We start from the raw sequence: 27,500 nt of genomic DNA on the forward strand, positions 1-27,500 counted from the left end.
TCAGCCTGAGTCCCAGACAGAGAGACTACATGTCCAACTAGACTTACAAGATTAATAATCGTGGGCCTGCTGCATTATAGGATGGAGGCAAAAAGGCAGGATGGGAATTGAGGAAAGACTAATGCTCAACCATGGTTCAATAGGCTATTCTATCCACCGTAAATAGATTTTATAGTGATAATTGATAGTATGTCATTTGTGTGTATACTTGTGTCGTCTTCATACATTGCATAACATTAGCAAAATGACTTTAGGAATTTTGTAGCCATTTATAAGGAATTTACATAAACTGTGAAAATGGAAAATCACGTCATGGCTTTTGTAGCTTTGCCCTCCTTTTGACAACAAATAAACTGAAAACGTTATTTACTGTACTGCTGTATATCTTTAATTAATTTTCTATGGATGAATATTTACACTTGTTGGCCTTGTTCGCTGTGCTCGTCACATTTTGGCATGTTCCTCTCGCCGTCCTCTGTCGTTACGTATTTGAAAGACAGGTCCCTGCCGCCAATCACAACAGGCGTACAGCATTTTCTAGCCAATAGACAGTAGTTTGCTGAAAGTACACTCCCATTTTACAGACCCGCAGCCACTTCCTCGTTGAGGAGAAAGCTGCAAAACGTGTCCCTGCTATGCGAGCCTTCGGGAGTCGAAACACGGAGCGTAAAGAACGTCACACAACTCGGATTATCACAGCCGTTTTTAAGTGACCTGTTCTGCTTGAAGATGGTGGTAAGTACAAAACCACGTATTATTTTGAGGTAATTTAGGTTATCTATGGGTAATGACTAGTTATATCGATAATGGGCGGTGTCAGTGCGGTGTTTTATCGTTTCATTGGCTACCTCTCATGACTGATTGTGTGTTTTGTCCAATAACTCGTCTTGTTGGGATATTTGAACCAATAAGAGGTAAACTTACGTTGGAAATGTGGTGTGATTGGTAGTTCGCCAGTTCCTTTGGTTCTCTATTGGCGGTTCTTGTCCAATCAGGGCTTACAAATATTTACTTTGAGTGGCACGGCTCTAGACCAATGAATGCCTCGCCGGCTTTTTTGTGATTGGTCCATTTTACGTTTGTGGGCGGGATGTAGTGGTGTTTTGTGATGGGATGGAAAATGGCGGCGATTAGGAGACCGCATTAACTTTACAGTTTTTAAAACTAACAACAGTAACAGTGTGCGCTGTTTTCCTCCAGTATTGCAGCGCTATCTGAATTTGTCTATATGATTTTAATACGCCGTAAAGTTGTGTGGAGTTTTGTATCAATATGAGCAGAACGTTTTCCAAAAGCTAACATTAGCTCGGCACGACTTGGACGATTTGTAATGGTGAAGCCACTGAACAAAGCTCGACTATTCAGAAAGTGTTGTTTTGGATGTTCATTTTTATGTCAATTTGTACTTAACGTAATTTCACAGTACTAGCATAGCCAGATAAGTCGGCTTCAAGATAAAACTCGCCATTTCCAGTGGACATTAGCTCACCAAACCTGAATGAAGTCAGTGAATGTAGACGGTGAGGTTTTGATAAGGTGTTGCAAAACTAAGAGAGGATAAACATCACAACAATTAGCTAGCAGGCGTGTTTGTCAATTCAAGCAACCCCAGGGAAACCTTTTATTACCGAATGAAGCCATATGGCGCTACGGTGAAATTTAAATTAGTTTTTCTACCTGATGTAACTCGGTGTGTATGACTCTCCCGCCGCGCAGACCCCAAACCACTGATGGATAATTCCAAGCCACGATACAGCAAAAGGCTGGTAAGTTAAATGTGAATTTGGCCACGTTTGTTATGGTGATTTTTGTCTATCACTATCAAAACTCACCAACCAAAAGGAGTTCATATTCAGGAAATGTCTACTATGGGTATTTCAGTATATATTTGTTTGTCAATCATGGCAAGATATTAAAAGAACAGCACGGTTAGGGTCAAAACAATAACCTCATTTTCTGGAATACCTTTGGGACCTATTTTAAATTTCAGTTCAGTTCCTGGCCAAGGGTCTAAGAAAAAACTTTTAAATAATATCATGTGTGCAACTTTTGAAGCTATGGAATGGCAGCAAGCTGTTGATTTATATGTTGTTATCCATGTATTGTTCGGAAGCGCTGCCTTCTGGGTAACTGTTAGGGAGTAGTTATGAAAAAGGACCCAGTGTGTGTATCTTGTGATTTGAGCTACAGAGTGCGACTTGTGTGTGTATGCATGTGTGCCTGCATGTATGTAATGCAAGTGCAGTACAGTGTGAATGAGAAAAGGTGCTGTGATTTGTGTCTATAAACATGGAATGGGGGGGGGGGGGGTAAAATGAAAAATGTTGGATATGAGGGAGGAGGAGAGAAGCATGTGAACAGAGGTGCGGATGGAGGTAGAGAGTGGGAGGGCAGGGAAGGAGGGATGTGTGACGTCGTTCACCATGTGAGCGGACTGTCAAATGCAGATGGAGGTGGGAGGAATAGAGGAGGAGGCAAGGCTGAAGGAAGTAGAGAGGAGGGAGGAGGGAGTCGGCCTGTCCTGTCTAAGATATGACTCTGTCTGAAGAGCGCTGGGGCAATAGACCGAGGGAGGATGGGAAATGAAGAGAGGGAGGGCTAAAAAAAGAGAGAGAAAGACAGGCGGTGGCAGCACTGCAGAGGTGACGCGGCAACAAAACGATAGCGCGCCGCTCTCCGTTTCCCCTTGAACGAGAGAAGAGAGAGAGGAAGGTGTGATGGAGAGAAGAGGAGAGGTGCTGCTTCTGCAGCCCGGGGATGGAGGGATGTGGGAGGAGAAGAGGAGCAGGAAAGAGAAGAAAGGACGGAAGAGACGGATGAAGGGCGCGACGCCGGCAGAGAAGGTGCGAGGTGTGTAGTGTCCCTTTATCTCTCTCCTTCTCCCTTTTTTCTTTCCTCGGCCCATCTCTTCCCTCCCGTAGGACTCTCTCCTTTCAGCTTCACTGCAGGATGGGAGAGAGTCAGAGGAGAGGGGGAGCGAGAGAGAAAATAAGGGAGAAGGTGAAAGATGGATGGATTAAAATCGAAGCTTCAGCAGCTTGCTATATGTGAGAGAATTGGGAAAGCAGATTAAGGGATCTGTTTTGTTTTTTGGAGACAATTTAAATGTCATGAGAGACAGTCTTTTATTTTTTGCTGTTGTACAGGATGTGTTTTGTCATTGGCTTATTCTGCATGGGTATCTCTCAGACCGTGTGTCCATTTTTACTATATTGTGTGGTCCAAATGTCCTCACAAGAATAGAAAACCAGGAAAGGGAGTCATTTGTGAGGACCCTTTTCTAGACCTCATCAGGGTTGGAATTAGATTCAGGTTAAGTTTAGGGGAAGGCCTGAAGGGGATGAATATATATCAATAGACTCATTGCAATTCTAAGAGTGTGTGTGAGTGTGTGTGTGTGTGTGTGTGTGTGTGTGTGTGTGTGTGTGTGTGTGTGTCGAGCTGTGGGTGTTTGTAAAGATGCTGTGTCACTGCTTCCACAGAGCAGACTCGGCCGGCAAACACCACCGCCACTTTATACAGTGTACGAACCTATACCAGTGTGATGTCTGAACGCCCTTTGAAAATCTCTCCTTATGATGAAAATCCTTATGATTATCGTGATACTGATTTCAACCATATCGCCCAGCCCTACTCGAGTGGTTGGAGGACCTTTAAACAAAACCACGGCCTCAGTCTGCTCCTGTGTTGACGTTGTTTCGCTCACTGCCATTCATCAACCCCTACTGACATTTACTAGTCATATCAGGATTCAACTAGGGATGCCCCGATAACGTTTTTTGCCGCCGATCGCCAATCATCTGAGCCATATCTGCCGATACCGATCGGCCATACCGATAGTTTTTTTGTTTTGTTACAGCAGCTGGTATAGCAGTATTATAGGTCAGTTTCCATTTTACATACATTTCATCCATTAAATTGAGCCCTGGTTAAAAAGTATCCACATTTTCTTTTTTTCTACCTCAATATTTACTTGATCATTATGTAAACAAAACCATGTGCGTCCTAGGTAGCGCAACATGATTTAGTGAAACCGAAGCACAAGACTCAGACTGTTGCCACTTGCCTGTGTTGTTGAGTCGTTAAATAAATGGAGACACCCTCCGAAGATATATATCCGTTTCAGTCTTTGTTTTTGTATAGCCTAAGTGAATGTTCTTAAGAGGGAGAGAAATGAGACTTTTCAGTTGCCTCTCCGCTGTTAGGGTCTCGATCAGACCTTAGATAGGGCCCAAAAAAACAAGCCCGAGCCCGTGCACGTTCTGTCTGAGCCCAGCACGGGCCCGTCCCATTGGCTGCATTTATGGGCCCGAGCCCGGTTTAAAACCGAAATTTTCTTAGTAAATTGGCTGTTTATAAGTTAACTAATTCTGAGTTGTTTGAATGACAAAAATCTGTTCAGAATTACGTGCGGGATCTTACTGAATAGCCTACTTCCTCTTGCAAAGGACGTTGGAGGAGATGCTGTGCCGCTGCTGACTGAGATGTGAATATGTATCACAGTGATTGATACATAAGGTTTAAGGTTACAAAGTTATAATACCATTCTGATTATCACACCAAATAGCTTACTCCCCACCCCTATTATAAAAAAAATAAATAAAAAAAAGACGTTAGGCTATATCTCTGAGAGCGGCCTGGCCGGCCCGAGGAGTGCAGATCATTATGTAAACAAACGCACATGGCTCACGTGTTTTGCGTCATCGATCGTTTTTTGCAATCGCCGACTATAAAGCATTATCGGAATTCTCCGATCCCATATTTATACTGAATATCGGCCAATTCCGATTGCTGGCCGATCGATCGCGGCATCCCTAGATTCAATGTTAACATTTTTAACTATGCATCAGCTGTTTGTTTGGTCCTTCATTACTAAGTTTTAAACGCATGAATAAATGTAAACATGAATTTAATATTAGGTTGAAGTGGTGCCAAACTAGACCCAGATCCAAACTCGGAGTGTAACGGATCAGAGGGGGGTGGGGGGGACACAGAACCGAATGAACCGCGGCACGCATGCGCGACCCAAACCATGGGTGGCGAACCAAACGGTTCAGATGTTTTTCCGGGAACCGTTTCACCCCTAATCCAAACCCAGATTAGACTCCCAGACTACACTCAAAAAATAGTCAGGCAGACGAAAACCTTTGTCTGATGTGGATGTTTGATTTGCTTTTTCTAGCTGTGTTGGATAGCATAGTAGATCTAATACATATTTCACTAGAGATCATCTTCCAGTAGCCATGGTGGGGATAGTCAAAAAAATCAAAGGACCAAATCCGCCTGCTTTGGATGAGGCCCACTGGTATGGCCTTCAACCTAACGTTTAGCGAATGCTAATATCAGCTAAAATATTGATTGTGTTGCGTAATAATATCATGCTTGCATTAAAAGCACCTTCAGTACCTCAAGTGCATACATTTTCAGCATGGGTGGTCCCAATGGGAATCAAACCCTCAACCCTGACCTTTACTCCCATACTCTAACCAATTGGTTTTGCCATAATAAATTGAAATTTTCAATTAGATAGCTACAATGTGAACTCAGCTTAGTACTTCATCATCTTCAACGGTTTTAGTGGACTTACTATAGTGACAGTGTGTTTCTTTTCTGGATATAACTGCAACAAATGTTTCTGTTTTAGTTAAGAGGCCTACATCAATACATCCATTCTTTGGGTCAATAACCCAAAGCACACTTTTTTTTTGCCATATAAAACAATAAAAGTGGCTGCCATTGGTTAAATTGACTCCCACTCAGGAGTAAAGAGGTGGGAGAGATTATGGAGAGGAGGGGGAAGGGAATTGGGGATCGGGGGCTCAGTGGAGAAAGAGAGGGATTATCCCTCCTTCATCTGTCGTGACCTGGGACTCCTACAGTAGAGTATCTCTGGAACTTCTTCACTACATAAACTGGTTCCAGTGCTTGAAATTAGGGCTGAAACGATTCCTCGAGAAACTCGAGTAACTCGATTACTAAAAATCATCGATGCAAATTCTTTGCATCGAAGCTTCGTTTAATCCATATAACTATATACACGCTCAGTGATTCGCACGGATGATTATTACTGTTGCACAACGCACTGGAGAAAGAGAGAGAAAATAGCGAGGGGCGAAGAGAAGAGACAGGCCAGAGAAAACGACAGAAAGTGTCCAAAGTTTCGGATCCAGTGTTGCCAACTTGGTGACTTTGTCGCTAGACTTAGCGACTTTTCAGACCCCCCTGGCGACTTTATTTCTCAAAAGCGACTAGCGACAAATCTGCCGACTTTTTCTGACCGTGGGAAGCAATGTTAATGTGTTGAATCCCAAAGCATTTGGCAATAAATTGGTTCGGCTGATGCCGGTTTTCTCTACTTGCTTGTCTAATCCAGAGAGGTCTGACGGTCACAGCGCTTCCCACACAGCGTAGCTCCCTCCCTCCGCTGAGAGCAGGGACTGTAGGATAGGGTCCACTTGTAATTGCTACCGGCGTACGCCGATACTGCCCGGGTGGGCGGAGTCAGCACTTAATATTAAAACGGGATGAGATGAAGGCTAGTAAAGAATGCACGTTAATTATGGCTATATGTAATGGCTAGTTAAGAACGTAAATCAATATGGTGGCTAGTTATGATGTCCCTAAGTTAGCTAAGTTTTGCTCAAGAAAATAACCACAGAAAATAAAATGCTGCAGTCAATTTGTGAAAGCCTGAGCTTCATTCATGTTATTATTATGATAGTCACACACACATACACACACACACACACACACACACACACACACACACACACACACACACACACACACCTACTCCCCTCACAGTGATGCATAAAATACCCCAGAAAGCAAAATATCAGGTGGTGTAAGTAGCAATTGGAGCCTAAAATGCACCAGTCCAATACAGCAGGTATATTCAGTTTAGTTTGATTGCAGTGAGTAGGGTCAGCAGGTGTAGGGCAACCCTTCAACACAGCAAATAAATGTACATTAGCCAGTCTTATGAACTTGTATGATATTTAGGCCTAGTAATAAATATCAATAATAATTATTATTTCACCTCGTTTTCAGTAAATCACAGTGTCGTATGGACAGCTTCGTGCGGACAGCTTTTCTCTTTTGTATATTTACTATTGCTCTTTAATAAAGCAAAAGTATTTCTTATCCGATTACTCGATTAATCGATGGAATAATCGGTAGAATACTCGATTACTAAAATAATCGATAGCTGCAGCCCTACTTGAAATTATCAGTTCCTAGAAGATACTTTTTCGGTACTTTTCTGTTTGAATGGAAACACATTTTATAATGCAACTGAGTAAATACTTTTATGCCTAATGATTGCACTTGATTTGTGCTTTCCATTCATCTTTAGAGTCGAGTGTTCCAGCTTTGCCTCCAGTTATTGGTCAATGGATTAATAAAGAATATATAAATTCTGACACACATCTCTTCTTTCTTTCTATCTCCCCCGTTTCCCCATCTGCTTGTCATCTTTTATTTTTTGACCATCTGCCCTGTCTCTATCACTTCTCTTTCCCCTTCTTGTCTCACCCCCAAGCGGGCAGGTACCAGGCGACGTTACCATGACGACGGCATCTCGGATGAGGAGATTGACGGGAGGAGGATGTTCGACCTGGAGGAGAAAGTCCACAGTCAGAGGTTCAGCTCGGACCGGGTCGTGCGCATGGAGGGGAAAGGTAGTTCAACTGAAACCTAGCTAAAGTTACTAATAGTGCACAAAGCTTCAATCATAGTGCGTAGTGTTTTTGTGCGAAAAACTGTTTTTTGTGTTTTCCGTGCGTAATGATGGGCACCGACAGTTTTATGTTGAAAAACAATAACCACCCTTTATGTTTTGTGACACTTTCAAGAGTTTGATAACGGTTTCCTTGACAATTGGATGGAAACATAGCTATCTAGGCAGCATTTCTATCTAGGCAACACTTTGATCATTGCTGTCCATGTGCTCGGTGTGTTTTCAGACTTGACATACGAGTACATCCAGAGAGGAGGGCTGCGGGACCCCATCATCTTTGAGAAGCCTGATGGACTGGGAATCAAGTAGGCCTTCTCTTCATCTTCCTCTGCTCTATGCCTCTCCTTTATTCTTTCTCATCTCCATCTACTTTCCCGTCTTATCTTTCACTCTTTCTCATCGTCTTGGAAATGGAAAAACTGGTTGACTTTCCCCTTGAAGGTCATGTATTTTTTTAAGTTTTTCCAATGGATTTTTACCATTTTGGATTTATACCAGGGTCATTTTCTTCTCCTTGGAAGATGATATCCCGTGACAGTATTAGTTAAAGAAAGCCAAACAGTGTCACCGGCTGTAACCTTCTTGTTCTCTTGTTGCTCCACAGGATGCCAGATTCTGACTTCAGTGTCAATGATGTCAAGATATTTGTTGGTAAGATTCCAGAGATTAACCATAAATTATGAAAATACTCGAGATAAAATAATGTGATTCATCTCCTGAGTGTCAAGCTTGAGACCCTGATAGAGGCAGAGGGATGTGAACTGATGAGACTGAGGCTTTGTGTTCTCAATTCAAGTGATGCCTTGCAGAGATTGACATAGCTATCGATTATTATCAATGCATATTCCTGGTTTCTGGATACAAAAGTTCTCAAACCTGCAGATACCCTGCAGAAGTGTCAGCCAGGTGACTAAAATGTAAATGGGTTAGTGTACAGGTATAGAGGAGATCTCATCCAGGACTGATGAACTTGAATTTGCCTCTTGAAGACCATTGCGCTTTGGCAATAGTGCTGTGGTTAAAAGAAAAAGAAACACCCTAATCTCTCCCTAACCCCCCCCCCCCCCCAAACGCCCCACCGTCAGGTAGCAGACGTATCGTAGATGTGATGGATGTGAGCACGCAGAAGGGGACGGAGATGTCCATGGCCCATTGGAGACGCTACTTTGAGACCCCTCCACTTCAGAGAGAGAAGCTCTACAATGTCATCAGCTTGGAGTTCAGTCACACCAAGCTGGAGAACCTGGTCAAGAGACCCACCACAGTATGTACACACAGTTAATGAATGAACTCAGAGAACTCTGAGTTCATTCATTCACTTAGTGTTGTTGAAAGAAATCACTGCATAATTGTGAAACCGTGATTCTTCCTCGCACTATAATTGCACCATCAAGATCTCAAACCATTGCATTCCTACTTAACGACCATTTTGGCCAGCCAGCAAAGTAAACAAGAAAATGTCTGAGCAATGCTGAAAAAGAATGAAATGGACTATTAACGGAATAATAATTATCCTATAAAATTTTTTTACTGTAACAAAAGCAACTGGAAGGGGGAGGTGATGAAGTGAAGCCCAAATCAAATCAGGGGAAGATATATACTGAGCAGTCTCTCGCTCTCACTCTCCCTCTCGCTCTCCCTCTCTCTCTCTCTCTCTCGCCCGTGTGTAGGTGGATCTGATTGACTGGGTGGACAATATGTGGCCCCGTCACCTGAAAGAAAGGCAGAGAGACTCCACCAACTCTATTACTGTCATGCAGTACCCCAAAGTACAGAAGTAAGACAGTCTGTAGTTTACTGATGATGTAATGCTGCACCACATCTTCATATTCACATTTCATTTTTTTTCAAGAATTCACCTGAAATTCACTTGACATGAATTGACATCATTTTGAATGGAAACTGATGTCTGTCCCTCTGTTTCTCTAGATACTGTCTGATGAGTGTCCAGGGCTGCTACACAGACTTCCACATCGACTTTGGAGGGACCTCTGTCTGGTACTACATACTGAGAGGATGCAAGGTGGGGACACAAATGTGAAATTTTAGTTTTTCAGGAGCTAAGAAAAACAGCCTTGTTTTAGCTTAACCACCATGTACCATTTTGGGTTTTTGAAAGGGTTACTAATTTGAAAGTTAGAATGACATGTAATTTGGTGACCCATCCAGTTATCCATCCTGGACCATCAATGTACCCCATATTTGATTTTCCATCATTTTGAGCTCCTTGACAGTTTTCCCTTCGATGGCTTTTTCATTTATGTACTGATTGGCCCAAGGAGCGACTGCAAAATATGTACAATCGATCAGTATGGAATACACAATACAACCAGTATACAATAACCGCACGTTCCAAAAAAAAAAGACAGACCAACCATATGTGTTGGCATTGTTTCATAACAGACTTGAAAGTTAGACTTTTTCCCATTTTTCCAATCTATCTGATTAGATAATCACACTTATTAAAACCAGACCAGCTGCCAGGAGGCATTAAGCTGTAGCATGTCTGTCCTCTGAGATACAAGATGATACCACAATGATACCATACTCATTCCTGTCCCACACAACAACCACAAATTTATTCCTGATTGGCCCAGAGATTGAAATGTTCTGGTGTGTTGTCAGGTTTTCTGGCTGATCCCTCCCACACCTCAGAACCTGGAGCTCTATGAGAACTGGGTGCTGTCAGGAAAACAGGGGGATGTTTTCCTGGGAGACCGAGCATCCGACTGCCAGAGGATTGAACTGAAGCAGGGCTTTACCTTTATAATACCCTCAGGTACACACACACACACACACATACATTCACACACACTGTATGCTTGCAAGAATTACAGTGATGACCGAATCGATCAAATAGGAATACATCCTCAGGTATACACTGGGGCTTTCAGGTTTTCCCCGTATTGAGTTTGCACAAAGCCATTATCAGAAGAAATTAGTATTTGAAATTCACACAGTGTGATATCAGTATACACTACCAGTTAAGAGTTTGGACATACAACATTTTTCTTTATTTTTACTGTATTTTCCACATTTTAGAATAATAGTAAAGACATCAAAACGAAATAACACAAATGGAATTATGCAGTAACCAAAAAAAGTGTTAAACAAATAAAAACTATCTTATATTTTAGATTCTTTAAAGTAGCCGCCTTTGCCCTGCAAAGGCTTTGCAAAGAAATTCATACAACATACAGCCCAGGCATCAACTTTTCTTTTTGTATTTGTCTAAAAAACTAATTTCAAGCATTTAAGCAGAAGCCTTTAGATCAAAATGGCTTTAAGAGAATGAAAAACATAGTACATTCAATCAGGTGGGTCCAAACTTTTGACTGGTAGTGTACATGTCAAATTAAATGCAGTATGAATATGACATGCATAATACTAAATCTGGAGTGTCACCTTGACTGAGTAGAGTTAGTAGGATGCAGATAGAGCGCAGGTTCCGTATCAAACGGGAACGCAGCCTACAAATCAACTGTTTGGATTCCTATTCTACCAGAAATTGTCCAGCACATTGTCTAGATTTGTTTTTGTTGGAATATTTGTGTGTGTGTGTGTGTTATATTCAGGTTGGATCCATGCTGTCTACACCCCTGTGGACACTCTGGTGTTTGGAGGAAACTTCCTTCACAGCTTCAACATCCCCACGCAGCTCAACATCTCTAACATAGAGGACCGCACGCGGGTTAGTACAAACACACACACACACACACACACACACTACAAATCAAAGGAAGTCATCTGTTTTGAAATGGTCGATGTGGCTGACCCCCCACCCCCACCCCCTCCTGCAGGTCCCAGCGAAGTTTCGTTACCCATTCTACTACGAGATGGGTTGGTACGTGTTGGAGCGCTACGTCTTCAGCATGACCAACACCTCCTACCTCACACCAGAGTTCCAGAAACACTCCCTTGGCATCGGTATGAACACGCATACAGAGAAAATTGCATTATGTCATCCTTCAAATCTTTTCTTTCATCGCATCTTAACAGAAATTGTCCTCTTGTCCCCCCCCCCCCCCCCCCCCCCCAATGTGCCGCCCTATCTCCATCTCCCTCCCTTTCCCCAGGTCTAAAGAAGCCGTCAAACTTCGATCCGGCGAATGACCAGGTGAAGGATGAGGACGAGGAGGAGGAGGAGGAGGATGAGGAGGAGGGTGGCGGTGGTGATGAAGAGACTTCGGCCCAGCAATCTAATAAGCCTGGGGGTAAAATTTATCTGACTCCCTTCGAGCTGGAGGGGCTGTGGAATCTGCTGGGCAAACTGGAGGCTCTGCCTTCCAACAAGAAATGTGTCCCAGCAGGGATACACAACGCCCCTGCACTGCTCACACACATCAAGGTAGGAGATGGGGTGCGAGTGTGTATGTGAGTGTGTGTGTGTGTAGTTTATTTGTTCTTGGGCGATTCAGAAGTTGTCACAAATGTAGTATAATTACCCAGAAACTGGATTTGAGGAAGTTTTTGATGGCCCTTACACCAGAAACAAGGCAGTGGTAAACATGTCAATGTTTACGAATGATGCAGTCCCGCTTTGGGCCAATCGGTAACAAATATGTCACCTTGTTTTGACCTGTAGTAGCAGCTTATGTATAGACAGAAATTCCTTCTTTTAGATGATAACAAGTGGAGATGGTGTTATTGCCAGTGTACAATGCAATTCTTCTTTATATTTCATGCTGTCCAGTTCAGAGTTTGTGGTTCTCACTCTCTCTTCTTCTTTCTCCTCCTTCTCCTCCTCCTCCTCCTCCTCCTCCACCCCTCTTTCTCCTCTCCCCTGCCCTACAGGCCCTACTAAAGGAACATGCCAATGACACTCCCAAGCTGTCGTACACAGGAAAACCAATTGTCAAGTGGCCAAAGAGGGTAAGCAGTCTTCAGTCAGCATAGACGCACAGAATGATCATAATAACATTAGTAGTGATAATGATAATGATATGAGTGGTGATGATAAATAAGATAGCAAGGCCATTCCAAATACCACTTTTCAGGCTTTGAAGGTTCATTAGTATTAATGTTTAGTATTAATTATTATTACAGGACGGGCTTTATGAAAAACGATAAAATAGACACCAAAAGCATTCTAATCTTTTTCTGCTCCTCTCCTCTAGCCATCGTGGTATCAGCCGCCTCCTCCACCACCACCACCTCCTCGTCCTAAATTGGCCACCACACCTGTGGTCCCACGGCCGCAGAAACCGGCCTCCTCCATGTCTGTGCTGAGGCGACGCAGAGTCAGGTAACACGACGTGTGTGTGTGTGTGTGTGTGTGTGTGTGAAATGTTCTTGAATTCATTACCTCTGCCAAGGAGGTTATGTTTTCGGTGCCGTTTGTTTCTCTGTTTGTCTGTTAGCAGGATTACAGAAAAACTACTGGCCCGATTTTCATGAAACTTTGTGGAAGGGTGTAGCATGGGCCAAGGAAGAACCCATTAAATTTTGGAGCGGATCCGGATCCGACTCACGAACAAGCGATAATAGCACGAACCTTGGCGGAGGTCTGCGCTCTCCGAGTGCCCTTCTAGTTGTGAAATGTTCCTTGTTTCTCTTCAAATAATGATTGGCTTGACAGTTGTTTTAATTACACTAATCCATTTACATTTGTTTGTACACTATATTTGGGATCAACACAGAATTCAGAATATGATTGAACTAACATGAGACCGATCCATAGCATAGGAATAGCTGTCATCCTGATGTGGAAAATGGTGACCACTTTTTTAGCTATTCTATTTTTATGGGGACGTTTGCTCCCCACAAGATGTCAAAGGTCCTACTAAGTCAGTGTGCGTGTGTATAATTTTGATATTATTTCAATGATTACTCACATGCTGATATTTTCCTCCTTTTCTCTCTCTCTTTCTCTCCCTCGCCAGGTGTAAACGTTGTGAGGCCTGTATGAGACCAGAGTGTGGCGACTGTAACTTCTGCAGAGACATGAAGAAGTTTGGAGGACCAGGAAAGCTCAAACAGACCTGCGTGCTGCGACAGTGTCTCGCTGTGAGTGTCTGTGTCTTTGTGTGTCTCCGTGTGTGTGTGTGTCTTTGTGTTACAGTCACTGTAATTTAGTGTTGGCTAAAACTCATCAGGAGCTGATGAGTAAAATATCAGAGGAAGATGGCCTTTTTACTCTGTAACTCCAGTCCCATCCGAATGAGGCTCTGATCTTGTATCTCCTACCCTCCTCGCCAGGCCTGCCTCAGTTGTGTGTGTGTGTCTGTGGTGGGTGTGTATGCTTTCTAACTTGCCCCCCTGCCTCTGCCTCCCCCAGCCGGGTCTTCCTCTGTCAGCAGTGTGTGAGGTGTGTAAGGAGCCCAACCAGGAGGAGACCGGAGACCCCTCCCTCACTCTGATGGAATGTTCCAACTGTGCCCAGATCGTCCACCCTGCCTGCCTCACGGTAACACACACACACACACACACACACACACACACACACACTCTGATTGACACACACACATTTTTATTACTATACTTTTGAGGACCATGATTGCAGGACTACATTCAAACCCTAACCTAAACTCTCTTTACTACTCTCTCCACTACATTCCTAACCTTAACCCTAATTCTAATCTTAACCATGAACCCAAGCACTAATTCCAAACCTACTTTAGGAGTGGAAAAATGTCCTCACCTTGAAGGATTTTCCTCATCTCTCTATCCTTGTGAGGACATTTAGTGCTCAGAAGTATAGAAATACAAGAACACACACTCAAGGCAGACACACACTTGAAGATGTGCACACAAGAACATATGATAAATCTTAACTGACCTTTGCTTGACCAGTAAAGCTACACGATATCTGCTCATTTTTGAGAAATGTTTAAAGCTTTCTGTCTCATTTATTTCCCCTTTTTTCCCCCCTTCCATTTTACCCATCCTTTTCCTGTCTTGTGTCTCTCCATCTCTGTCTCTCCAGGTGCAGGGTGACGGGGTGGTGAACAAAGACTTGCCCAGCTGTTGGGAGTGTCCAAAGTGCGTCCAAGGAATCACCGACCCAGAGGTATATAACCTTCCTGATTTTTACATACACGCACACGCACACACACACACACACACATTCAGGGATACCTATACTTCCTGCATGTAAATACACCACCACACACAGCCTTCCTAATCCCCGTGCAAGCATTTACGCACACTCACGCTCCCTTAACCCGGCGCACACACACTTGTTTACAGTGTGTCAAAGCTAACGGGTGTCGTGTCTCCTGTCTGTTGTATTTTTTTTTTATTTTTTTTTTTGTCGTTTGTTTTTTTTATTTTTTATTATGATTTGTTTTTGTTGGTTTATTATTTTCTATTCATTTAATTGTAATCCGTCAGTCATCAGGCAGTGATGAGTCGTTGGTTGTCGGCCACCAGCAGCACGTCCGTCCCCACGGCCCCCTGGTCCTCAGGCTGGGCCCCGGGCCCTCTGCTTCCCTGGGGGGTCCCGTGGGCTCCCAGCAGGATGGGGAGGTGGTCCGCTGTGGTTTCCTCCCTCCTCCTCCTCCTCTTCCTTCCTGCTCTTCCTCCTCCTCAGCCTCACTCCTATTGGTGGCGGCCCCTCTGCCTTCTCAGCCAATCAGCTCGAGACTGGTGAGAGGCGCCGCCTACTCTGCGTATATCCATCCGTTCGTTGCGTGCTTCCTTCTCCCCTCCCTTTTCCTTCTCATAATTTCCAACGGAAGAGGCACAAGTCTTGCTCTGAATTATGAAGGTAACATTTATTAGAATTCTGATTGAAACTAGATTGTTTTGTAAGAAAGAATTCTGCTTTTATATTTTGTGCAAGAAGAGCGCCTCTACTCTTGGACTATTAGCCGAGTATTTCTGTGGCTGCCCTTTGGGAAAGCAGTGCATACACCAACCATAGCCACATTTTCTAAATGATTTTTCTCATGGCTCAAGGCTTATATTAAAGGATACTGTGTAGGCTAATTTTAACAACACATTTTTTAGACAATATCTAGGCACATGAAAAGGCCATAGCAGCAAACAAGGAAAACTGCACAGTCTAAAACACTGAGCTGGTAAAGCCACCCATTTCTCCAGTTTTATTTACTCCTGTTACTCCACCCCCAACCCAGGTTTGGGGGTGGAGTGGAGACCTCGAGAAACATTACTGTATTCACCTGCTGGAAGGAAAAATGAGGATTGGACAGAGAAGTCACTAATTGTGTCACTGGGGACACAGCAAGTGCCAAGTTTAACCTACATGCTTCGTACATACTTGAAGATTTTTAAGGGGTCAGTTTGTTCACACTTTAAATTAGTGGTTGTCAGTGGCTGTACAAATTCACATGATGTGTAAACCATAGGATGGTACTCATTGGAATCTTAACAATGTTGCCACTGACAATGCAACCAAAGCAACATTTTAACAAGGCATAAACAAGCTGTTTCCTGTTTGCTGAGTTGAAAACTTCACTCATGTACACGTTTAGAGTGATTTGATGGTAGACCTAAGTAAGCCAAACTTGCCCAATAAATTCCTTCAGATATGATTGGATTTTTTTTCATTCCAATGTGCTTGAGCCTACATAATGTGATGGGTGATAACCACTTTTCACTTTACTCTTTAAAATCCTTCAGTGGGTTCCCAACAGTTTCTAAAACTCCTTTGTAGTTCAGAGTAAAACATTGTTGCAACCCCTTGAAGAGTGTGTATCACGTGTGGTTTTAGGGAACCAAAATTGTTGGTTTAAAACACTTTAAACATTTAGCATGTTAAACATTAACCAATTACCTTTATAAAGAGCCAGCACATACTCCAATTTTGGTGACACTGTCCACTGTTAGTTTTTCCTTGTCGGTCACCTCCTCTTAAAGGTAGGGGTGACATTGCACTTAGACACTGTTTCTGGGTAGCTTTTTTATTTGAGAAATTGACGCAGGCTCAGAAGTGATAGGACACTTAACAAGATAGTTGCTGAACACCATAAAACTACAGCCTCAAAAATTAACGCAGAATTGAATTGGCACCTTGTGACACAGTCTTAAAAACTGTACATTGTGAGTGTCACAAAGCTGGTTTTTAAAGTCAAACCTTGAGAGTCTAGCTTTGGGAGAGGCTTGTTCCACAAAACATGGACAGAACTGTCCAAGAGTGTAGGGATAACATTTTCTCTAAGGGAGGAAAGGGGGTTGGAGAAAATGATCTTACTCGGCGGCCCCCCTCACCCGACTTCTCCCTGGAGCAACTCCTTAATGTGACATCATCACCATGCGTCCATCCGCTTGTCCCTACCATTCATTGGCTCTTCCATCACTGTGCTGACTGACTGACCTACTCTTGTTGTCTGAATGGCTGATTGTCAGACTGGCTAACTAGCTGAATTGACCGAGTGAGGAAAGGAGGCAGAGGATAAAGGACGGAAAGGGGTGGGTGTGTTCCACATGCGGTTGTTGGCAAATGAGTGCTGTCATTGCGTTCCTGTGAACCAGCATTTGTAAAACGGCAAATATTCCGCTCGCCCACCTGTCCTGCTGCATGCACTGTGAAATGGAAAAGGAGAGGGAGAGAGAAGACTGTTTTCTGTTCCATGTCTATCATTGTTTTGCAGCAGTCATACGCATGTTTGTGTTGAAGAGAGCAGAGTTAGGTCAATATATTAAAATCGGATATCAGCCAGTGTAGTGTTGTCTGATATGATTTTTTTTCTAATCACAGCTAGTGAATATGATTTTATAATTTTTATTTAAGATGGCTGACAAGAGAAACTACTCCAGTGTGGTGTGGGAATATTTTACTCAACAGTTTCGGGAGTGAAATTCTGTAAAACCTACTATGAAACCTGTCTCACCCTACATTAAAGGAACAGTTTACCCAAAAATGAAAACCCACCCTCAAGTCAAAAACACCAGCGAAGTTTGTATATCCACATAACACACAACGAGCTTTCTAGCGTTGGTCCTGGCAGGCAGGCAAAAAATTACCAAAAAAATACTCCTCATAATCCAAGTGTTCTGAAGTCAAACAATTGTACTGTGGGTCCAAAAGTCCAAAGTTTACCTCATTATCTCCTAGATTTTCCCCACTCACAAAGCTCTGGTTGCTCTACAGCGATCTGGTGGAAGAGTGTTGCTGCTTTCAAAAGCTGTTGCATATTCATGACACCTAAAAGTTAAACAAAGACTGAGAATGTTACATCTTGGCATCTTGGGTGTCATGTACAGTTTGACTTTCCCATTTGTATTTACCGCTTAATTGGGACACTCAAGCGTGCTCTACCCGTAGTTACAATATTTCCAACAGCACTGCATCTGTTTGCTACTGTTGATGGTTGGTGCTGTGCAGAGCAAGTGCACAAAATCTAGGAGATAATGAGGTAAATGTTGGACTTTTGGACCCACAGTGCAATTGTTTGGCTTCAAAATGTTTTAGTCATTTTTTGCCCTTTTTGGAACTCTGAAGAACTAGGACCCCGCCATTTTAGTTCTTTTGGAGATGGCTGATACAGAGCAGCGCTAGCAAACTCGCTATTGCTAGACAAAATTCACCGGTGTTTTGAATGACACGAGGGTGAGTAGATGATGACCAAATTTTCATTGGGGTGAACTATCCCTTTAAGGAGCTGCTAACCCACCTAAAAGAATGTTATTAGTCTGGCTTTCAATGGAGAGTCTTAGTGTCCCATGATGGTCTAAATGCCGTTTCAGAGGCTTTTCCACCCTGACAAGAATAAAATATATAAATGCTCAAATATAGATATTGAATATTGACATAAAATATTGGCAATTGGCAGCTTCAATCCATAAATATTGTTTTCAGCCTGCGAAAACCCGTATTGAGCATGCCCTAGTCTTTTCTAGGGTATGCTGTGTCACAAAAATCTTTACCGGAGAACCCTCAAATCCTCTCAGAAAGAGGAGAACCAAGGAGCTGAGAAAAGGCTTTTGAGATTCTGCTGTGATGTATTTTCTTCTGTCATTTCTGGTATTGACATTTTTTTCTCTTGTCATAGCAGCCGAAAGGGGACAAGAGCAAAATGCTACCAGTGGTAAGTGATTTTTGTGGGACAAGACACTGGATTCAATTGCTGAATGCATTTTTGAATGAAGGCCTTTTACGATTTCCTCCTTTGTCTCTTTTTCTCCATACCCCTCTCCCCCGTACTATCCCCATTTCCTCTTTCTCTTTCTGCGGCTCCTTCCTTCCCGTTCTTCTCCTTCCCACATTCCTTCCTTCCTTCCATCCTTACCTTTGTCCTTCCATCCAACAACCCCTCCTGTCTTTAACATCATCATTCCCCCCCATATTTTCATGCCTTTTATCGTTATATCCTTCCTTCTCTCTACCCTTTCTTCCATCGTTCGTTCCTTGTCCTTTCCATTTTTCCTTCCTTCTATTCCTCCCTCTTCCATCTTTGTCTCCCTCCTTTCCCTGACTCTCCAGAAGCGGAAATCTTCCTCCCTGCTGGACGCTCGTATCGCTAAGATTTACCGACGACACAGACACAGTCGAGACGGAGATGACTCCGCCAGTGACGACGATGATGAAGGTTTGTCAGCCTTTGTATTTAGCGATGCATGTGCACCACTTTTTGTCTAAGTACTGGCTGACACAGAGTACTCCCAATCCATTACTTTTACAGTTACTTAAAGTTACTGAAGCAGTATTGATGTAGCCCATTAGTTTGGGGTCATTTGACACAAATTATTGACATATAATCGATTCTCTTCATTAAAGAGATCAAACATCCTTATTTTTTGTTAAAAAGGGCAAAAATGTATTTACTTAGATTTTTTATTTATCATGTTACACAAGACTCTTGGTATGCTCTAAATTCTTCAAATTTCTATTTTCGCATGGTATTGGCCTAATATCTGATACCAGCACTGCAGGGGTGCAACTGACAATTATTTCGTTATTGATTAATCTTAACAACTACTTACAACAAACTTCTGCAATTTAACACTTTAAAGTTTAGTGACATTTTATTCCTAAATTTAATGTGGAATAAGTTGGTGGAATCCAAAGCCCAAATAAAGTTGCAGCATTGTGGCTATCACTACATTTGTGTTGCATTCCAGTGTACAGACCAGCCTTACTATTGTAGCACACCTGTGGAAGCCGAAGAGCTTATGTTTTTTGGTTTTTTGTAATCTCAAGGCAGCCTCCTGCTCTGCAGGGATTCATTTAGACCATTGTAAAATACAGCTTTGAGAAGAGCAATTCAGACATTAATCAAGCAGCAACAACTAGTGTTACCTTGCTACATAATAAACTAGCTTAGAGCTAGCTCGATTAGTGGTCAGCCATGTCAGCTTTGTATAGTAAACAAAGCACCATATTATTGGGTTTCTGTTTACAGTATGTCCATACTGGGGATTGGGCTTTCCACAGCTGTGTTCAAAACAAAATGACACATCAGTCATGTCAGTATCATTGACTAGGTGATTTCAGTCCTACAGCAATGACATTTGCCTGTTGATTTCAGCAGAGAATTGGTCCATTTGATCTCCAAATAGCTAAAGCATATTTACCAACATTTTTTGCTGACTCGAGGCCAGGTATGTTTTTATAATCACTTTACTCTGACTTTTTTCTTCTTCTGCATTCTCCCTCTCTGCCCATTCATCCATCGATCCATCCATCTGTCCCTCCAGCCACTCGGAGAAGAAAGCTGGCTCTACAGGCCCGCGGGGGAGGCCATGCCTCCAGGAGGGGATTCAATGCCAACAGGAGAGGACTGCTGAGAGGAGGCTCCGCCCATAGAGGAAGCAGAGGAGGTCTGGTGACTGGCGGTTCCTCTTCTGTCCTAAAGCTAAAGCGAGGCATGGGAACGAGGGAGGGGGGACGGAGGGGGAGAGGGGTGAGACTGCGGGGAGGCTCCAGGATGCAGAGGAGGGGAGACGAGTCTGAGGAGTCGGACGACGATGATGACGACGACGACGACGAAGAGGAGGAAGAGGAGGAGGACAGCGAGGATGGAGACAAAGAACGGCGCCATCGGCAACGGAGACGGAGGCGCAGGACCGACGACGATGACGACGACGACGATGACGACAGCGAGGGGCAGGACTTTGACCCCGAGGAGGAGGACCTGGACACGCTGGAGGATGAGGAGGAGGAAGATGAGGAGGACGAGGAGATGGAGGAGGAAGGGCGCTGGGATTCAGACCCAGAACCCCCTGTCCTCTTGGTGTCTGATCTTAATGATGACCTGCTGAGTGGCTCCTACCTGACCGTCACACTACAGCGCCCCCACAAGACCAAGAGACAGTCAGGTGAGGCTTGGGTCCCATTTTTATATAATGTAGGAAACCCACAGAAGGACAAGGCAATATAAATGTAGCTAACTGAAATAAGATTGTACTTAGGTATATAGGTGGTATTAGTAGAATGTATTGGTATTTTTTTTTATATTCAAAAGTAAAATAAAAATAGTTGAAAAAAAAAAAAGTTGGCAAATAAATGAGTAGGTAGGTAAGGAAATGAGCATAAGTAAACATGAATGAATAAAACTACAACTGGGGTACCTTGTCCCCTCTCAGGCTCCATTGTTCCTAAGCTAGAAGCAGCCATGGGTCCAAGGACGGGCGCAGCGGGTCCCGGTGGTCAGCAGGGCTTCGTCCAGCGCAAGTCGGCTCTCTCCAAACCCTCCCGACTGAAAAGTGGCGACGGCGCGCTCGACAGCATGACCCCGACAGCCAGAGGACCCGGCAGGTAGGGCTCAACACAACTTTCTATTGTCAAGTGCCTTGCTCGTGGGCACCTCAGCAGTAGTTATTGAGGGACGAGTGGCCATATGACATTGTGTCCGTATCTGGCAGGCCGCGTCTCCGGGGCAACCCTCACCATGGCGACCGAGGCGCCAGGGATCGGTCCGCCTCTTCCTCTTCAGACGAGGAGGAAACCGCTGCTCCTCCCGCCTCCTCCTCCTTCTCTCCTCCATCACTCCTGTCGCTGCCCTCCTTCAAGGACGTGGGCAACGAGAGGGGAGGGGAGAAGGAGGTGTGGGTGGCCGTGTTCAGATACCTGAGCAGAGCCGAGCTGCTGGCCTGCATGACTGTCTGTAAGGCCTGGTACAAGTGGTAAGTCACACATAACACACACACACACAAACTCTAAATCTGCTCTTCATATATCAGTTCATATCCAACACTGCTTGCAGCTACACCCAGCATGTTTCAATGTTATGTGTGTAGGAGCTGCGACAAGCGTCTGTGGAGCCATGTGGATGTGAGCCGGTGCAGCCCACTCAGTAACCAGGCCTTGGCAGGCATCATTAAACGCCAGCCGACCTCTCTGGATCTGTCCTGGACCCCCCTGGCCAAGAAACAGCTGAACTGTCTGCTCACCAGGCTACCAGGTAGAAACGCAAAGACTTGCATACATACATGCAAACACTAGTCGTTCAAAGTAAACACAGCCTACGGAGTTGCCGAGAATGAATTGCCATCAATATGAAAAACCGAAAGGGGGAGAATCAAAGACATCATCCATCCATCCATCCATGTCTCAACCATTGAAAAGTAGAGGCAATGGTCAGATCAAGAAGAATATGGAAATGAAATTGTTTTCTAGACAACACACACTCAACAGAAACATACTTGGCCTACCATTACCGACGCTTGATATCAGTTTGATTTCTCTCTCCCGTTCTTTTCCCCTCTCTCCCCTCTTTCTTTTCCATGGTGTCTTTCTCCCTGTCCACCATTCCTCCCTCTCTCCCCTCCTCATCTCTCTCTCTCTCCAGGTCTGAGGGAGTTGAGGTTGGCCGGTCTGTCCTGGTCCTGTCTGTCGGCGTTGGTCTCTCCTACTCTGCCCTGCCTCCGACTGCTGGACCTGCGCTGGTGTGAAGGCCTCAAAGATGCGCAAATTAAAGATATCATCACCCCGCCTGGTTAGTAGTAGGGTTAGACTGATATTGGATATAAAAATTGGATCGGATATCATCCGGTCAGTGCCTTCTACCTCTGACTTGATGGAGGTTCCTCCCTGAATCTCACTGGTGTGAGTATTTTACTCCACAGTATCAGGTGTGGCAGTTTGTTAAATCTGCATCACCCTGCAATTTTTTTATTATGGCTTTCAATGGAGAGTTTTAGTGTCCCATGTTGGTGATAAATGCCATTTCAGAGGCTTTTCCACCCTGATAGAATAGAATTCTGTTGTGATAAGAAAATTGTCAAATTTTAAAGATGCTAAATATTAGCACAAGATCAGCTAGCATCAAAAATATCGTTATCGTTCTTCATCGGCCCATATTGGATGAACCCTAGTTAATAGTACACGGAACAAACACACACACATAGATGCATACACACATGCACGTAAACGTGCATAGACTGGCCTGCCTGTAACTGTTAAGAGTTTCAGTGTGGAAATCAAACAAGACATCATAGATCATTTTTACGAAAATGGATGTTTTTTTGTTTTGTTTTTCCCAGCTAATTTTGTGCTTGGTGTACTTGACGCAGCTGATAGAAAAACTACTTATAGTTGTTTTTCTTGATTGTTTTGTATGCTTTTTGAAACTACTTAGCAAGATTGCCATTTTCACCTGTGGCTCCGCGCCTTAATATGTTGTAGATTTGTAATTGTGGGTTGTTATGTTTAAATGCTGCCTATATTTCTTATTTATTCTCGTTTGCTCATTATCTCTGGCTTTCTCTCTCTCTCCCTCTGTGTCTTTCTTCCCTCCAGGTTCGGAGTCATCTCGCAGCAGGCTGAGGAACATGGTGACGCTGCGTCTGTCCGGTCTGGACGTCAGCGAGTCGACCCTGAGGCTGCTGCAGCGCCACATGCCCCAGCTGGAGAGGCTGGACGTGGCCCACTGCAAGGATGTCACCGACGCCTCCATCGCCCTGCTGGCGGCGGCCGGGACCCACACTCGCAACAACCTCACCGAGCTCACACTGGCTGGTGGGTGCTGGGGAGGCTTCATTTTTGACTTTGGTTCCACAGCTGTCTTTGTTATCCCATACATTTTCTAAATTAAACAATAGTTCCTCACTATCATACAGGTAGAAGAAACAGTGTCTGACCCCTGTCTCTCCCTCCAGGTTGTAGCTACCTGACGGACGGCTGTCTGTCCTACCTGAAGCGCCTGTCCTCTCTGACTCTGCTGGACCTGAGAGGCTGTAAGGGCATCAGCAGGCGAGGCTGCGACGCCTTCATCTCGGACCTCTCCCACCTCGCCCTCTACTGCATGACGGAGGAAAAGCTCATCCAGCGGATAGACTAACGACGACGACGCCTTGTTAATGAGGCGCTCTGTTCCGGTCAACTGTATGAGGTCGGATAATTCAGGGATCCTTCAGCCTTTTTCAAAAGTGGACCAAAATTTGAGTGGTTTGAGTCTCCCACCCTGGGACCCAGTTGAGTGAAACTCATCCTGAGGATAGAGGAAGGACAATCTATGAAGATTGGCATAATTCCAAGGCCTCTTACACACTAGAGGTTTAAGGTTTTTCGGAAACATGGTCATGCCTGATGCCTCCCCCCGTTTGGGAAATGAGTGTCTGTGGTATGGCTGGACACTAACTCACCAGAATCCTGAAGGAAACAGAATGAGAATAAATGGAGTCTCCCCAGTTGTTTACAGTCATGTCATTACATTGAGGGCTCTTTGTAAGACCCCAGTGATTCAGATACAGTATTCTGAAACTTATTTGGTAATGTTTAGCCAAAACCCTTGCTTATTGGCTGACCTTGTGTTGGGCCGCCATTGATTTGAATGACAGAGCCAGACCAAAGCCATCAACTCAGAGTTTGACCTTTTTGAAGTTTGAAGTGACAACCATGTTGGTTCCATAACTCCATGGCTGGTACTTCGTAACTTAGGTTTTAATGTTAATAATGTTGGGTATTTCACCATCTCACCATGATGATGTTATTTTGCTGCTGTCAGGTGAAAACCTTGTGATAATCTACCAAGATTATTTTCTAAAACAATGTGATAACTGTTCAGTCACATGAGTACTGCATTTGCATTGGAGTCAGTAGCCGCAAGTGAATACTCAACCAATAACTTTATTTTGACAAGACGGCGATTACTCACAGCAACGTTAGCAGTAGACTTACGGTAGTATTTAGCAATAAGGTAGAACAGTCTGTTGATGGAGTTTGAGTTTCTGTAGGTACTGGTCTTTACCTAAAATGCATCACTTCCTCTGCGCCAAAGGATTTTTTCCTGGAAACTGCTACCAGCTCACAGGTGTTTAGAAGAGCGAATGTCAAAACTTTCATGAACCAGTTATAGGTTGAATCACTATTATTATGTCAATTGCCAATAGAGAATAGTAAAATGAAAACTTACTGTATATGAAAATGTAACGGATTATTACTTTAAGTTGTTGGAAATTAAGACAAACTTGGCATTAGAAATCGGACATAGAAATAGCATTTTTGAAATCATTGGACAGGTTTTGAAAGGGTTTCATAAGCCCATGGGTCAACCTTTCCCACCCCACAGATGACCGTGTTCTTAAGAACAAGAAATGCATAAGGTTTTTCACCTGACAACAGCAGTATTCACAGCAAACACATTTCAGAGAAGGGCCAATAGGGCGACACCCATAGTAAAACCTGACCAAACTGGGAGTCAAGTTGTGTTGAGAGCAGGATTTGGGGTTCATTCACTTCAATTTGGCAAGTTAAAGGGAAATGCCACCCCACATATGTTATTCCTGTGCCCCGGGACAGTTCAGACAATACTCGCGAACATGCACCACTCTCTCCTAATGCTCGAAACTGGAGAAATGACCCTTGAATTTGTGATGTCAAATCTGGCACTGCTCAATACACAAAGAAAGGGTTGCTGACTTTGTTGACCCATAAGATTTTTGTGTGAGGTTTAAATTCTGCTTCATACCTGTTAGCAATGCTAGAATATAAACTTAATTTTGATGTGACAACTCAACTTAGCATCTTATAGCTTCACAAAGTCAGAGCCCCATTCATTGTCTATGGAGCAGCCGCTGGTTTTACATCCCAGTGACGTCACAAATTCAAGGGTTCTCTCTGATTTCTAGCTTTAGGAGAGTGTGGTGCAAGTTCACAGACATTGACTGGACTGTCCTGGGGCACAGAAATAACGTGAATTCTTAAAATGGGTGGCATTCCCCTTTAATTTAATTCAAGATTCAAAAATTGCAAAGCTTTTGTCATTAAAGCCTCTTAATATCTGATCTACAAAGTAATAATTGACAATGAATGCTGTGTCAGAACTGAACAAATTGCAGTTTCACTTGCCAATTTAAGTCGATTGAATGCTAATCAACCTCTACCTTGGCTGATATTCTATCCATCACTGCAGTCTCTGTCTTGAGGTCCTGGCTTTGGTTCCACATCCGTCCTTGTTCGTTCTGTTGTTGTGTTCTCATTGGACTGAATTACTCGTTTGTAATTCAGTCCAATCCCCCACCATTTCGCCCAGAACAAACCTTTGATTTTCACAGGAGCCACTGCGTCACTGACCAGGATGAAAGAGACGACAGTGAATCCTTTCTCTCCTCTGAATAATGAGCAAGCACATCACACTGCATCGTGGAATCCCAAGCGAACAGTGGGAATATTTGATCGGACTGAATGGAGGAAAACAGGGTGGAGAAATCAAAGCTGGAATAGATGTTTTTGTTAGATTTTTTTGCTATAGACGCTTGGTTACATTTTTTGTATTGTGAATATGAAAACGGCTTGACTGTGTACAGACTGTGACGGGGGATGGAACACTAGTTGTTAGCACATATCATTAAATCTATCCCCCTATTTTTTTTGTGTGTATTATATGTTGGCATGCTGGTGTGTGCATACCGTTATTTACGCATATGTATATGTGTGTTAATTTGTTCCGTTTCGTCCAGGTTGAGGACACTCAATTTTCTGAGGCTTTTGACCATTTTACTTGTACATTTTTCCAGGAAAAGTGTGAAAAAATGTTAATAAAACAGAAATATACATGGCTGTGTTTGCGTCATACTTGAGTTGTGAATTGTTAAGGAAACGTCAAAATGACTTCCCCAACAGTGAAGAGTTCAGGTGATTCTGCACAGCTGCGGGATGCATCCCCTGACATTGTTTACTCGCAATTATTCTTCAGGGAATGGGAGAAAAGGCAGTTTTAATAATAATAATAATAATAATAATAACTAGTCCATACCCGGGGATGCGCGCGCCACAACTACGTGCAGACTTCCGGGGATGCGCGCGCCACAACTCCGCGCAGACTTGCCAAAAAATGCGCATTAACAGCGTAAATTTGGGGAAATGGAAAAATCGGCTTCGTCAGTCCCTGCCTATGCCAATCAAGGAGGTTCTATAGATGCCAATGCTCAATGCCCATGTGCAGTTTCAGATTGATTGGCCAACCCATTGAGGAGCAAAATGGATGCGGATGGACAGACAAACGGACAGAGTTTTTCCTCATTCTATAGTAGGCTAATACGTAGAAATACATGAGGGACCAGCTGCAGGGACTGACTCAGCCTAAAATCTTTGGAAATAATCCACTCAGTCAAAAAGAAATAAATGACATCATTGGCAAGGTTTCCATGCAGACTGCAAATGGATGATCTACAGAACTGAATGAAAGATAGTATAAATGTTGTGCTGTTGCAAGGTTGGAGGAACTGATTATACAAATGAGAAGTCACTTTGAAGTATTTACCAGTTAAGTCGCTCACTTAGATCAGTTCATTGGGGAAAAGGGAAAAGTATGTCTTATTAAGGCATTATTGTACTGCATGTAAACAGAGTCGTGGATACATTTGAGAAAAGATGCAGAGGGTGTGATCACACCTACAGGTCAAAACAAATCTGATT

General features: G+C 43.6%; 1 protein-coding gene across 3 annotated transcripts; it reads left to right on the top strand.

Moving 5' to 3' along the window:
* The first annotated feature begins 616 nt into the window (after positions 1-616).
* On the top strand, positions 617-24,262 carry kdm2aa (lysine (K)-specific demethylase 2Aa). Of its 3 annotated transcripts, none has more exons than XM_071899031.2 (25): positions 617-735; positions 7,541-7,679; positions 7,965-8,043; positions 8,343-8,389; positions 8,824-9,002; positions 9,409-9,515; positions 9,668-9,761; positions 10,364-10,517; positions 11,314-11,429; positions 11,539-11,665; positions 11,815-12,086; positions 12,533-12,610; positions 12,856-12,983; positions 13,621-13,744; positions 14,016-14,144; positions 14,664-14,747; positions 18,694-18,729; positions 19,125-19,230; positions 20,339-20,959; positions 21,227-21,398; positions 21,506-21,766; positions 21,881-22,044; positions 22,432-22,578; positions 23,382-23,600; positions 23,741-24,262. In XM_071899031.2, exons 1-25 carry the CDS (start codon positions 730-732, stop codon positions 23,920-23,922), a joined length of 3,771 nt encoding a protein of 1,256 aa, XP_071755132.1. In that variant the 5' UTR covers positions 617-729; the 3' UTR covers positions 23,923-24,262. The 3 variants fall into 3 exon arrangements, with proteins under 3 accessions (XP_071755132.1, XP_078147093.1, XP_071755133.1); XM_078290967.1 differs by having other exon boundaries at positions 18,697-18,729; XM_071899032.2 differs by lacking the exons at positions 617-735; positions 8,343-8,389 and having other exon boundaries at positions 7,547-7,679.
* The last annotated feature ends 3,238 nt before the right edge of the window (positions 24,263-27,500 follow it).

This window comes from Centroberyx gerrardi, chromosome 3 (assembly GCF_048128805.1).
Source record: "Centroberyx gerrardi isolate f3 chromosome 3, fCenGer3.hap1.cur.20231027, whole genome shotgun sequence".
Lineage (NCBI taxonomy): Eukaryota > Metazoa > Chordata > Actinopteri > Beryciformes > Berycidae > Centroberyx > Centroberyx gerrardi.

Excerpts from the sequence above, each read along its gene's own strand:
- kdm2aa (XM_071899031.2), top strand. Across the intron at positions 8,390-8,823 it reads TGATGTCAAGATATTTGTTG|GTAGCAGACGTATCGTAGAT; the intron begins GTAAGATTCCAG and ends CCCCACCGTCAG. Across the intron at positions 21,767-21,880 it reads TGTAAGGCCTGGTACAAGTG|GAGCTGCGACAAGCGTCTGT; the intron begins GTAAGTCACACA and ends TTATGTGTGTAG.